This window comes from Pygoscelis adeliae, unplaced genomic scaffold, assembly GCF_000699105.1.
Source record: "Pygoscelis adeliae isolate BGI_AS28 unplaced genomic scaffold, ASM69910v1 Scaffold21, whole genome shotgun sequence".
NCBI classification, from domain to species: Eukaryota; Metazoa; Chordata; class Aves; order Sphenisciformes; family Spheniscidae; genus Pygoscelis; species Pygoscelis adeliae.
In genome coordinates this window covers 3,956,283-3,970,136 of record NW_008824243.1, presented here as the reverse complement: position 1 = coordinate 3,970,136, position 13,854 = coordinate 3,956,283, and the positions used below count along the sequence as shown (strand labels likewise).

The 13,854-nt window shown below is 38.6% G+C and overlaps 1 protein-coding gene across 1 annotated transcript in view; it reads right to left on the bottom strand.

Moving 5' to 3' along the window:
* Positions 1-13,854, bottom strand: part of CLOCK (clock circadian regulator) — a 52,310-nt gene that overhangs the window by 1,171 nt on the left and 37,285 nt on the right. Inside the window, exons 13-23 of the mRNA XM_009335142.1 lie at positions 12,585-12,667; positions 12,254-12,360; positions 11,463-11,610; positions 10,267-10,342; positions 9,193-9,334; positions 8,710-8,810; positions 7,027-7,116; positions 5,964-6,122; positions 4,234-4,440; positions 2,753-2,961; positions 2,138-2,459 (exon numbers count right to left, since the gene is read on the bottom strand). Of these exons, the coding sequence (XP_009333417.1) occupies positions 2,138-2,459; positions 2,753-2,961; positions 4,234-4,440; positions 5,964-6,122; positions 7,027-7,116; positions 8,710-8,810; positions 9,193-9,334; positions 10,267-10,342; positions 11,463-11,610; positions 12,254-12,360; positions 12,585-12,667 (1,644 nt within the window). The remainder of the gene's footprint in view (positions 1-2,137; positions 2,460-2,752; positions 2,962-4,233; positions 4,441-5,963; positions 6,123-7,026; positions 7,117-8,709; positions 8,811-9,192; positions 9,335-10,266; positions 10,343-11,462; positions 11,611-12,253; positions 12,361-12,584; positions 12,668-13,854) is intronic.

Below are 13,854 nucleotides of genomic sequence, written 5' to 3'. Positions count from 1 at the left end.
AAGATTATTTTTCTTGCTGCACTGAGAAACACAGGCCTAGCTGCTGTTTAACTTTTCACAAGGGTTCAATCAAAATAAACTTCTGATCTGGTCATTTAGGCTGAGCAGACAATGCAAAGATTAGTTCATACTAATAAAGTTAATTAGCGCATCTGACCAATTAATAAAGCAGCTGTAACTGGTCTTCATAATTTCCCGTGACAATGGGCAGGAATACATGGCAATTTGTCACCATTTCAAACCACAAGAGCCTAACAGGGCTTAAGGAATCTATCTGAACAAGTGCAGGTGGCTGTCATTGCAATCAAATGAAAAAACAGTGCATGACCTGGCACAGATCACGTGTATCCCCCACAGCCAAAACGAACAGTCAAAGAAACTGCCGCATTTGCAGACCCAAACATCCCCTTGGAAGGGGATTAATTACTATTGGAAGTAGTACTTAGTTTTAATATTCATTTTCTTAGAGCCAAAAGATGGTGGTTACTGCAGAAAAGCAATGAAGGATGGGTGCAAATGCACTCGGACGTCTCAATCCAGAAACACGTTCTGCAGCAGGAAGCGAACTACATCGCGGGCTGCACCCACAGAATCAGGCTGTGATCTGCTCCAGGGAGCAGAGGCAGGAAAAGCACTGTTCCTTTTCTCCATTTTTAAAGAGCATTTGCTTCACTTCAAATTCTAGCACTTTAATAGTTTGTATTAAAAATACTAAACTTTTGCCTAGAAAGAAATTCCAGGACAGGAACAGGCCTTTGGAGATCTTCATCTTTCACAAATCTTCTGTTTTTCACCAGAATGAAGTCAAAATTGTACAAACTTTTTAATTTAGAAACAGCTACAGACACCACCAACCTGCTAAACAGCATTGTTGTTCCAGTATTTATCTGAGTTGTCAGAGAACACATTCAAATCTGCGCTCTAGTTTGATTCAGTTCAAGAGTCTCCCACTACATAAATGAGTGCTGAAATTCAAATCACTAGGTATTCCTCAGCTCTCTTTTTGAGAGTCAACTTGCAGCTGAAAAGCCTTTGCCTGATGCATGACTGAAATTAGTATGTTTCCATGAAAGATTTTTTCAACAAGTCAGTATTTTCTATCAACGACCTAGTGAAAGAACATTTTACTCAGCCCTAAACAGAACCGTAACCATTCCTTGCGCATATAAATGTAGGTTAAGCCTCCAATTACTTACTGCATTTGTATATATTCCACCTATGCACAGGACCCCTCATTTAGTGCAAATGGGAGACCACACACAGTAAGAAAGAAGAAATACTTGCAAAATAAGGATTTTTAATTATGTATACTCTTAAAGAGTAAAAAAAAAATTGACATTCCCAGAGTAGTTAAAGAATGTTAAGAATGTGCACAGATAGTGATAGTTACATGGACTTTATCTTTCTTTGGAGAAGGCAACATCAGAGGCCAAATTACGATTTTTTAACCCACGCCTCCTTGGAGGCCCTTCCTCTGTAGTGTTCTAGCTACCACTGCATCTCCCTCACCAACATCATCTGCTGGGTGAGCTATGTGCCAGTGATTAATTGGAATCAACAAATGGCAACAGATTTCCCCATCAATTCTTTCTACCCTCTGGTTCTTTTCTTTTTGTAGGCGTTTCCTGTCTCTAAACTCCTTGGGTTTTGCCTTCCTTCTCTTTTGATCCAATCTCTCTTCTTTCTCCTCTAAACCAAAGTTCTTCTCTGCTCTCTGCTTACAAGGTTACTTGCTGCTCAGGCTCCCCTGTAGCCTAGACAGATATTCATGCCCCATGTTATGGGGCCATGTCTTGCTTTGGGCTGCATGCTGCTTTCCAAACCAACCAATTCTGTTTGAGATCATCTCTCATACCTTCTTGCATTAATATGTGAATGCAAAGAAAACGCAAGCTGTTTTAAAGGAAAACATCTGTTTCTTCATCCCATGCTCAATCAAGAGCAGCAATTCAAAGGGAAGAAGATATAAAATAGGAACAAGCATAGAGTGAAATTGCAGGAAAGACCATCTCTCCTTTAGGTAGCGAGACTTTAGAGAACGTCTATAGAATAAACTTGTCTCATGCATCAGGCTTGTTCATAGGTTACTATTTTAAGCACTCTGTTTTCAGATAAAGCACCCCTAGGATAAGCCAGCAATGCTGAAAGTGTCAGGACTTTGAAAAAGCTGTAGAGAATGCTGCATTACCTGTAGGAACTGTTGGGGTTGCTGGGTCAGCTGTGGCTGAGCTGGTTGCTGAACTGTGGTGAGCTGCTGCTGATGGTCTTGCTGACTTTGCTGCTGCTGCTGCTGCTGTTGTTGCGTTATTGACAAAGTCTGTGGCTGCTGCTGTTGGGCAGCAAAAGTGGGATAAGCTGTCACCACCTGTCCCATAAACATAGTACTTGGTACCATTACCGCTCCACATGCCACTGGGGCCGTGACAAGTTTTGTTACAAGTTGCTGACCTTGAGAAAATCTGTTAATGGAAAAAGACATTTGGAGTCCCTTTAGGAAAAAAAAAATCAAGCATCACGTGCGCTTGAGAAATGCAGATTTGTCAGGTTCATACTCTGCTGTAACAACATCAGTTTTGATAAGCCTGTGAACATGTTATTTTGGGCAAAGTTTAGCTTAGCAGTTGTATCCATATATAGTTAAAATAATAAATCATGTGATTTTTAATGCTACTTTAGTTCCTTTTGTATACTATGTAGGTATGCAAGCATATCATTATAGCAAGTCATCTGAATATTGGTCTTGAAGATTTACCTGATTTGTCTATCCTGTGTAAAAGTGGTTACTGCAGCAGCATTCTGGTTATTGTTCTGTGGTAAGCTAGAAGGAACCTGGACCACATTTCCTGTTGTTGGCTGAGAAATCACCATAGTGTTATACAAAGGTGCCGAGACTGTGTTCTGTGACTGACTGGCAAGAGAAGACTGTTGATTGTGTCCACTAAGTACATTTTGTTGATTATGCTGAAAAGAAAAAATACTTTTTGAGATAGTAATTTGAAAATAGCCAGGTACTACAGCTGTCCTCCTCACTGTCATTGGCCACACTTCACAACTGCCAATGTTTTTCTATTACAAATGAATTCTTGATTTAAAGTCGACAGGTATTTCTACCAGCTGAGGATTTGGAGGTGTAACTGACCCTCAGGCATCTGAAAATCTATTAGACTAACCTCTTCTCTTCAGGTTATTTTTTTCCTCAATTTTTCAGCTACTTGCATACTGTTCGTTCAAGATCCTATTTTCCACTCCTTCAGCATCTCTGTGCCAGACAGACTAAAACGTGCACATCACGTCAATCAATTTCTTACTTGAAAGTTTGGAACTAGCTTACTGCTGAGATGATAACACTGTCCACCACTAGTCTGCCTCTTCACAAATCTCAAAAACAAAGTATGGAATTTGGATAAAGGTACAGAGGAGGGTGACCACAGAGATCAGAGGTATAAAGAGCTTCCATACACAAAATGGTCAAATCCATTAGAAGCATTCAGCTTGAAGAACAGGAGATACATGTAACAGAGGACTGAAATCATGTGTGACTGAGAAGATGAAAAGTGAATAGCTGCTCAGTGTGTCTCGCAGTATATGAGCTAGGTGGCAGGTTTAAAAAACAAACATAATCATATTTCACAGAAAGTAAAGCTGTAGAACTGACTACGAGATACTGTGGATTTCCGAAGTTTACATGGAATCAAAAGAAACTGGATAAACTCATATAAGAAAAATCCATCAAAGGCTATTACATTACAGATGCAATACACCTGTGGTATCTGACTGAAATTGAAGAGTAGAAAAGTCAACTGCAGAAGCCTAATATATGCTTGTCCTGTTCCTATGCTTTTCTAGGTATTCGCTGTAGACCACTGTCTGGACACTGGGTTTCAAGCACACCTAGTACAAATCTCTTGTTATGTGTTCTGCCAACGGACAATTCATAGCCGTTCAAAAAAAGGCAAGCTAAAAGTTTTCTTGATACTGGTCTTTCCAAAAAGCTACTTGTTATTAATTATGTACATGCCTAAGTCGTAAAACAAAAACAAGATCTGAAATTGCATTAGCAAGAACAGAAATGCATTTCAATTGTAAAACTTCAAACATGATGAAATGAATATGATTCAAAGGACATTGTTAAAAAAAAATTTGGGAGGGGGATGTCAGAGAAGCTATTGTTGTGTTTCAGCTATGGTTTTGAGTATACATTCTATCCAGCAAAACCAATAATGAGAATTTTACCTGTGTTGCAGTACTCTGCAAAGGCTGTTGCTGTATCATGTGTGGAGTACTTATATGGCCTGTGTTCATCCCACTTTGAGTCTGATTAGTCTGAACAACTTGACCTTGCATGTTTATTGGTGTAAGCTGCTGAACATTTGAAGAATTTCCAGAAGCAAGCTGCACAGAACCAAAGTTGAGTCCAGAAGTTGATTGCTGCAAGAACATCTTAAAAAAAAAATCCACAGGTTAGCTTTTAAGAAAAATCTGTTCAAGTTTTAGAGAAACTAAACTTAATTATTTTAAATCAATATAAGATAAAGTTTCATCTTAGTTATTAGAGGTGCTGAAACAGCATTGCAACCACCAAGAGCAAGAGGCCCAACCCCCGTATAGGGTCAGTATTCAGAGACTCGACTCTAACTGATAAGAACCAGAATCCTGATTTCTAGAGCCCTAAACATTGTTTAATATTTGTAATTAAAGAAAAAGTACTATTTAGAGACTAACCTGTAATGTAGTCTACAACTGTCTAAAAAAAAAATGTATTTGAGATCACATTTCTATTTGTAGGATCTCCAGCAGTGATACTAATTCAAATGAAGAAAATATCAGAATCAATAGATCCAGGCATAGCACCAAGAACGTAATCTTCCTTGGCAATCAAGAAATCATAATGATTATACTGAATTTTCCAACATCACTGTAATAAACTGAATTCAGCACAAAAATATTTGAATCTTTACAACAAGTTAGGCCCAAGACTGCAACGAGACAGAATAATAAGGTAGAATGTGGATATTTTTCCCTAGTTTCCACAGTCCTGAATAAGGTCCCTCCACAGTGCGAAGAGAGCTGTGAATCTCTCCTTTTCAGGCATCTGTAAGGCAGTCTACTGCTGGCAGGCTTACACTAGATACGATAAAACACTGAAAACGGCACATTCCAGGAACTCCTACTCTTCAACAGAATGTAAGCAACATACTCAATACTTCCAGAAAGTAAATTTTTCTACTCTTTATTCACAGTTCACACTGAAAATATTTATATTCTTTCCTTAAGGTGTATTTTAGTTTTTTGGTTTGGGTTTGTTTGTTTGTTTGGGTTTTTTTAACCAGAAAAACCCAATAGGATCATTCTTTTCTTCCAAAGACAGCTGCTGAAAAGAGAATGACAAAATTAGAAAAAAATATACTGGTTAAAATACAGAAACCAGCTAGTCAGCTGCTAGACTACGTAATGCATCCTCTAGACTTCTTGTCTTTCTGGGTTAGTAACTATTTCAGTACACCATGCAAAGTAGAACCACTTCACCAGGAGGGTGCGTAGGAAGACCACAGCCTGGTAGTTAGGACAGCCTAAGAAACAAAAGGTATGAATTTGACACCCTTGAGCTAAAAGGGGAAATAAATGCTTATCTTGCACATTTTGGATGAATATTCTAATGGCTGCAAAACTATGCAAGAAGTAACAGCCACTGCATCCTTTTACATTTAGGCTTCAGGCATAAGCTAGGCTTGAGCTGCTCAACACTGAAAAGATGCACCGGGGCACTTCCAGACACATTCAGAAGCAAAATGGCAGGTACCTCAGAACAGTAGCTTCAGATGCTATGGATTTTAGGCACATTAGGTCCAGATGACAGCTGACAGGGGGTAGGGAGGATCACCTTGTGGAATTAAGTGCCCAAGACTCATTTTAGATGCCTAAATTCTCTACAGACCAAGCCTGTAAGAGTTACATTAACTCACCTGGAGTCCTTGACCGTGGACAATTTGAAGCTGCTCTTGAATCTTACGCAACTCTTCCTGCTGCCGATGAATATTTGCCTCTATCATGCGTGTTCTTTGCTCTAGCTGGTCCTTTAGATGCTGCATAGCTCCTAATTGAGCTGAAAACTGAAACACAGGCTGTAGTGCAATGAATAAATTAAAAGCTGAGCAAAAATAATGACATTTTATATACAAGCAGTAAATACACTCCTCCACAGCAGCAAAGAATTCAAGCACTGCTTTTTAAACTGCTAATAACCGTAATAGGAGGACAAATTCATTAGTATGAAAATGTCACAGAACTCACATTTAATTGATGTCACATTTAATTGATGCATCAGAATTGGTGAACTAAAAAAAAAATCCGTAGCAAAAGAAATTGACTGCTGTCCAAATCACCAAGACTCTGTAAAAAGTCGTACTAATTTACACGGCACTGCAGATGTTAAAGCGCTCTCAGGTTAAAAATGAGAATTGTACCAGTTTACCAAAAAAATTCACCCAGAGCTAAAACATATGCAAATAAATTGGGAATACCCTCAGTCATGAACTGTTGAGGCTGAGCCCACAGAGGAACGGTGTTTGCTACTTCTATTCTTCCCTAGACATCTGCTACGGGCTACAAGTCAATACAACCTTTTGATACTTATATCCTATCTACAGGACAGAGATCTTCAGTTGGACCTGATACCGCTGTTCTTATTTCGCAAAACCCTTTCATACACTAAGTTGCCTTGTGTTACAAGCATAAGTGTAGAAAGTTAACAGCATAGTAGATGGATATTTAAATTAATATCCTAAAATATTTTGTCTTGTGTTATCTATGTTTCTAATGGCCAAGGCTGAAAACTATATCCACACAAATAACGGGAAGAAAAAAATAAAGGAAAAGTGTCAAATTGGGGAATTTGCTCATTTCAAGAGAATAATGTTAAAGGTGACTTTGGCACCCAAGACCTCAATTTCTGAAAGAGAAATTATCCTTATATTCAGGACAAGACTGTTTAAAAAATAATAAACAATAAACCAACTTAAGCCATACCTGGGACATGCCAGACTGGAGCTGTAAAGTTGCAGGCTGAGACATCGCTGGCTGTGCTACTGGTTGTCCAAGAGACTGGGAGCTTAAAGACTAGGATTTAAAAAATTGTTCCATAACTGGAAGAGAATGAACTTCATACTTGACATGAAATATTTCTTTACATAAAGTGTCAATTCCAAAATAGCATCATATGAACATACGATAAAAATAAGTAAACGTTTCCTGAAATATCTAACCTTAAATATTAGAGAATTAAGAACACAAGAGCAATTGATTATATACATTATATATATATAAAAGTGCTACAAATATATAAAAACAGTAGGTATAAAACAGGAAAAACAGAAATTACAATGACAACTGTTTTAAAAGTCTTATTTGTAGGAAGGGAAAAACTTTTGCAGCAAGTTTGGAAGGTGACACCTTTGATTTATTCTTAAACTAATAATCTAAAAAAAATGCATATTTTAATAAGCATTCTAATTTTGAAGTGAATGTATTAGTTCAACTGGAACATGAGCACCAAGTACATGAAGCATGACATTTTCTCACATTACCAAGATTTCAGAAACTATATTGATCCATATAATGTATGCCATGGCCAGGACGCTATGTTCTGGCATCCTGGCCTGTATCAGAAATAGTGTGGCCAGCAGGACTAGGGAAGTGATCATGCCCCTGTACTCAGCACTGGTGAGGCCGCACCTCGAATACTGTGTTCAGTTTTGGGCCCCTCACTACAAGAAGGACGTTGAGGTGTTAGAGCGTGTCCAGAGAAGGGCAACGAGGCTGGTGAGGGGTCTGGAGAACAAGTCTTATGAGGAGCGGCTGAGGGAACTGGGGTTGTTTAGCCTGGAGAAAAGGAGGCTGAGGGGAGACCTCATCGCGCTCTACAACTACCTGAAAGGAGGTTGTAGCGAGGTGGGTGTCAGTCTCTTCTCCCAAGTAACAAGCGATAGGACGAGAGGAAACGGCCTCAAGTTGCGCCAGGGGAGGTTTAGATTGAACGTGAGGAAAAATGTCTTTACTGGAAGAGTGGTTAAACATTGGAAGAGGCTGCCCAGGGAAGTGGTTGAGTCCCCATCCCTGGAAGTATTTAAAAGACGTGTAGATGAGGCGCTTAGGGACATGGTTTAGTGGGCATGGTGGTGTTGGGTTGACGGTTGGACTCAATGATCTTAGAGGTCTTTTCCAACCTTAATGATTCTATGATTCTGTATGAAAGTATTCACTAATATTCTTAGAGTCATAAATCTACATGAATTCTCTATAGGGATACAAAGCGTTACATTGGCAATTTTTTATATATATATACACACATGTACATAATACATATATACATATTGTGTAATTATGTATATAATTGCTTATATACATATATATATTAAAATGCAGAATCGTAGAAGTTATGTGTGAGTGAAAGCAGACTCATACACAAACTTGCAAACCCTAATGCTAAAAAATAAATACTTATATGCTTAATTATTTTATTCCCTTAAAATGTAGTATACCCAAGTTGCACATTGATGATACAATTCTGATACTCACGTATTCCAAGTGAAACTGTTACAGTTTAAATTATGTGTTTTCAGAAGAAATAAAACAAAGGTTATATGGATTTAATAATACCTTTTAAAGGTGAATTACACTGATTAAGTGCAAAATTTTTCTCTGAAGAGTTACCTGACTACTCAGAGATGATCTTCTTTGCGCAGTCTTTTCATGACCAGATAAGCTTTGCCTTGAAGGAGTGCTAGTGTCCACTGTCATTTTAGTTGGTGTTGCTGACAATGTACAGAGTTACAACAGAAAGAGACATATTAACAGCAATGTCAATTCTGCAATGCAATAATCAAATCACAGGAAGCTTTTCATGAATAAAAAAAGGCTTAAGGCTTGGGCTTTTTTTTTACTCGGATATCCAACAATAATGCAATCCGATGGACTGAAATAGGCTGCTATTGTACTTTTAGAAGTAGAAGTAACTATACAACCTCTGAAAATCTGAGTGGTCAGCAAATCACTGACCCATCAAAAAGGACATTTTCATTTGCACGCTTTTCACAAAATGATTATTAACTGCTAGTTATGCATTTAATTAAAGTAAGTAAAGTAGAAAAAGCCTTCACTAGGAAGGCAATTATATTATCAACAGTTGGTGCTTACATGAATGATCTGATACTGCAGTATGTGAAGATTTTCTTGAACTCCTGGAGGAAGCAGAAGGTGTGGGGCTGGTATCAAACCTTTCCAGTGCTTCTTTGAGACTCACTGTGTTTATATGATTGTCAGACCCGGAGTCCTGACTCTGAAGAGACACACACAAACAACAACTATTTTATCTGATTCAGCACACAATGTACATTTCTGTTAGCAAATATCTAAGACCATGCTGTGTCTAATCAACCCCCTTACACAGGTGACTGTGCAGAAGTAGTGGTCTGGTTGATAACTGTAAGCTCAGTTTGCATTTGTGGCTTTTATCCTTAGAAAAGAAACCAAACCAAAGCCACATAAGCCTAGAAACCAAAATGTATGCAGACGTAGGCCACAAACTGCTGAGCTGACCGCCTTCTCTAGCAACTCAATTCACTCTGAACACCTGTGTCATGAGTGAACTGCTTACTCTTTTGAGGAAGGATGAGTTAATTCCTTTAGAAGGAGCACTGTCAAATGAAATTTGCTGAACTGCTAAGGGAAAACATTTCTGAACTGCCAGAGGAAAACATGACAGAGCATCTGCACAAGCTGGCTTATCTAAGACTCACTGAGCTTCAAAGGACATTTAATTCAAAATGAATTTTGTATACTTCTACAAAGTGGGACAGTCACACAATGGAACAGCTCCTGCTTTCCTCTTGTGAATTCCTTTAAGCCATCTTTGTGTGTTGACCTTGGTTTTTCAGACTATGGGTGCTTCCAGTAAGGAAGAACATTTTTTTATGAATCAAACTCTGCAGGAATCAGATCGTAATAAGGACTTATGGATGTTGCCGTGTTATAACGACATGCACATGAACTCCTGAAAAGAGGAGGGTAAGTGTTCAGGGCAGAATACAGTTAAACAAACACCCTTCCTAGACTTCTTTGATAATTTTAAATAGTCATATTATATAGAGATCAAAATAATTACTTCATCTGTAACAGGACAAAACACTTCTTGCTGCTGTGTATTTGCTTACATATTATTTTTAGTATGAAAGAAAGAAGAGGTAAAACAAAATTATATAAGACACTCACTTTATCTGCTGTTATCTCTGGAAGAGACTCCTCAATACCAAGTTCTCGTCGTCTTTCTGCTCTAACTTCTGCATAACTAGACAAGAAACCAAATATGACTACTATATTCTTAGATGATTTAAAAAACATACGTCAATGACCTGGATGAGGGGATCGAGTGCTCCCTCAGTAAGTTTGCAGATGACACCAACTTGGGCGGGAGTGTTGATCTGCTCGAGGGTAGGAAGGTTCTGCAGAGGGATCTGGACAGGCTGGATCAATGGGCCGAGGCCAATTGTATGAGATTCAACAAGGCCAAGTGCCGGGTCCTGCACTTGGGTCACAACAACCCCATGCAATGCTACAGGCCTGGGGAAGAGTGGCTGGAAAGCTGCCTAGCGGAAAAGGACCTGGGGGTGTTGGTCGACAGCCGGCTGAACATGAACCGGCAGTGTGCCCAGCTGGCCAAGAAGGCCAAGAGCATCCTGGCTTGTATCAGAAATAGTGCGGCCAGCAGGACTAGGGAAGTGATCGTGCCCCTGTACTCAGCACTGGTGAGGCCGCACCTCGAATACTGTGTTCAGTTTTGGGCCCCTCACTACAAGAAGGACGTTGAGGTGCTGGAGCATGTCCAGAGAAGGGCAACAAAGCTGGTGAAGGGTCTGGAGAACAAGTCTTATGAGGAGCGGCTGAAGGAACTGGGGGTGTTTAGCCTGGAGAAAAGGAGGCTGAGGGGAGACCTTATTGCTCCCTGCAACTACCTGAAAGGAGGTTGTAGCGAGGTGGGTGTCGGTCTCTTCTGCCAAGTAACAAGCGATAGGACAAGAGGAAATGGCCTCAAGTAGTGCCAGGGGGTTTAGGTATTAGGAAAAATCTCTTCACTGAAAGGGTTGTCAAGCATTGGAACAGGCTGCCTGGGGAAGTGGTTGAGCCGCCATCCCCGGAGGTATTTAAAAGAGTGTAGATGTGGTGCTTAGGGACACTGTTTGGCAGTGCGAGGTTAGTGGTTGGACTCGATCTTAAAGGTGTTTTCCAACCTAAATGATTCTGTGATTCAAAAAACAAACTCCTCAGAGGTACCTTACTTACAAAGTATCCCAGGAAGTTTTCCCATGATTCTTTAAACTGCTATGATTTCTCTACCTCCAAAAAAACCAGCAATACAGCTCCCATGCCATTATAATTTCTCTAATACAGATTTTTAAAAGCTAACTTACCTTACAACAGTGTGCGTACAGACAATAAACTCTGGCCTGGAATTCCACTGGTGATACGTGATATAGTAATGTGTTTGCAGCCAAATCCATTGTTGTCCCTTTGTAAGGAATCTGTAGTAACATGACTTCCCTTTCCCATATTGCATTACTATAAAAGTGAAGAATAAAGTTTACTGTCTTTCCAGTCTCTAAATATTGCAATTACATAATAAACATTATTTCCTAGCTTCATATGGCCCAAAACCATGTCCAAATCCAGTATTATGACAATGAGTAAGAACAAGTTTAAAACTGTAGCTTTCTTCCAAAAAAAGTTTACACTGCATTTTTCAGAGAACTGGAGAATTCAAACTTCCATTTTTCTGTTGTTTTTTTTTTTTTTTACACATATTGTGAAAAATTTATGTGCAAAAAATTTAAATACAGCTTTATAAAGAAAACCATAGCTAAACAGAAAGCTTATTCTATTACATGTTTAAACAATTTTTGCCTTTATTAAACATCACAGAGCCTTTTAAATGCTATTGGAAGAACTGGAGAAGTATTAGTCATAGTGCTTTGCACTCCAATTCACCACAATGAAAACTCTAAATTATAAGATAAAGTTAAATCTGTTTTGTAGTTCTGTATCAAAAGAAAAAAGATGAAGATCAGCAGTGCAATAATGTCAAATGAATGGGAGTAAAGGCACTTCACACAAAATTTCACTACAACATTTGTACAATTTAACAAACTTTAAAGGGACACCTATAAAGCAAACCCGTTCATTGTAGCAACTTAGTCATACTCACAATGCTCGTGACATTTTGCCAGATTATCTAGATCATCCACATGATAATAATCATAGCCTGATGTTCCCAAAACTTCAAATGGAAGATAACCTATTATCGGAGGTGCCCTAATTAATACAAAAATTAATGTAATTTTATTTTCACACAAAAAACCCAACAAAAAATTATTTCATTATATAACTTTTCTTGTTTACAGTATGTGCTCTGAAAAAAATTAAAAATTAAACTCAACACAAGCTATGAGTAGTTAATGCTGATTAGTGAACTCTAAATATTATAGCCACCACTGTGATTCAGCTACTATTGCTGCTATACATAGAAGGAATTGCACCTGTGATCCAAGAATAGGAACTTCCATTCTAAGCTATGTCTAGATGTGAACTCTTCATTGGGTTCTTCAACAGTGCACATTTCCTAAAAAGTAAAAAAATAAAAATCTCTCTCAAAACTGCTCTATTCTAATTCATAAGGTCTTTCGAAATTCAGAGTTGCCTAAAGTTAGTAGATAACTCCACAATAGTTATAATGTTATTTTTAGACAGCTTCCTTGTTTTTGCTTGTTTAGATGCATAGTACTGAGGTAGAATCTAATCTCAGCTGTGCCAGGCTGACACTCAGTTGATTTAAATGGAACCATCCCGGGGTGAGATTAAACTCAAGCTCAGTATCTACAACCACAGTAGTACCAGCAGAAATCAATAGTTCCTGCAGTTATGCTTTTAACTTGTAACAAGCAAAAGAAGAGATGAAACACTCCCACCAGACACTCTGATTACAGTATATGCTTATAATGGGTAAAAAACAACATTAGCAAGATGGTCACATTATTTTGGCTTTAGGAACAGGATTCTTCCTGTTAGTGAATAAAGAGTACTCTAAATCACTTTGCCTTGAGGGCACAGATATGTACTGCAAACACCACACTATTCTTATGTTTAGAACTCATGAACAGTAAGAGAATGATTGTATTTCCAGTATTACAACAAATCCTCAAAGTATTCTATACATTGTTTTAAATGTATTCCGCTCAGACATATGTGCAATCAGTGCATGTCAGTCAATTTCTATTGTCCCTTTCCAGAGAGGTAAAGACGGCCCACCAAGTACTGTGCCTCATGCTGAGATAGTAACGGAGCTAAGTACCCCAAGCCAGTCAGTTCTTTTGCAAACTCCTCTAGTACTGCCTTACAAGAAGAAAGATGGATGATGGAATACATGCATACATAAAAAAACACCCCTCAAAGAATTACAATAAAATTAAAGATCAGTAAATCTTTCTTTTTTTGGACACCTGCACATGTTTGTCACACTTGTAGGAGCTTGCAACGGTATTCCCATTGCCAGGAACACAGATGATGATCAGATACCACAACAGTTTCCTAAAGACTACAGTATGGAAGCCCCTGCTGCACTGACATAATACTCACGACAGATGAGGACAGACGAGCACACTGCTGCTCTGCAAACATCTATAACTAAAATAGTCCTGTGGAAAAATACAGTAGAAGACTAACTGTTGTTCCTACAAAGGGACCACCTTCCTTTTCATTCTTTCAGGTTGTAATACAAAGAGTTTAAGTGGATATTTTGCAGTTTTTTAA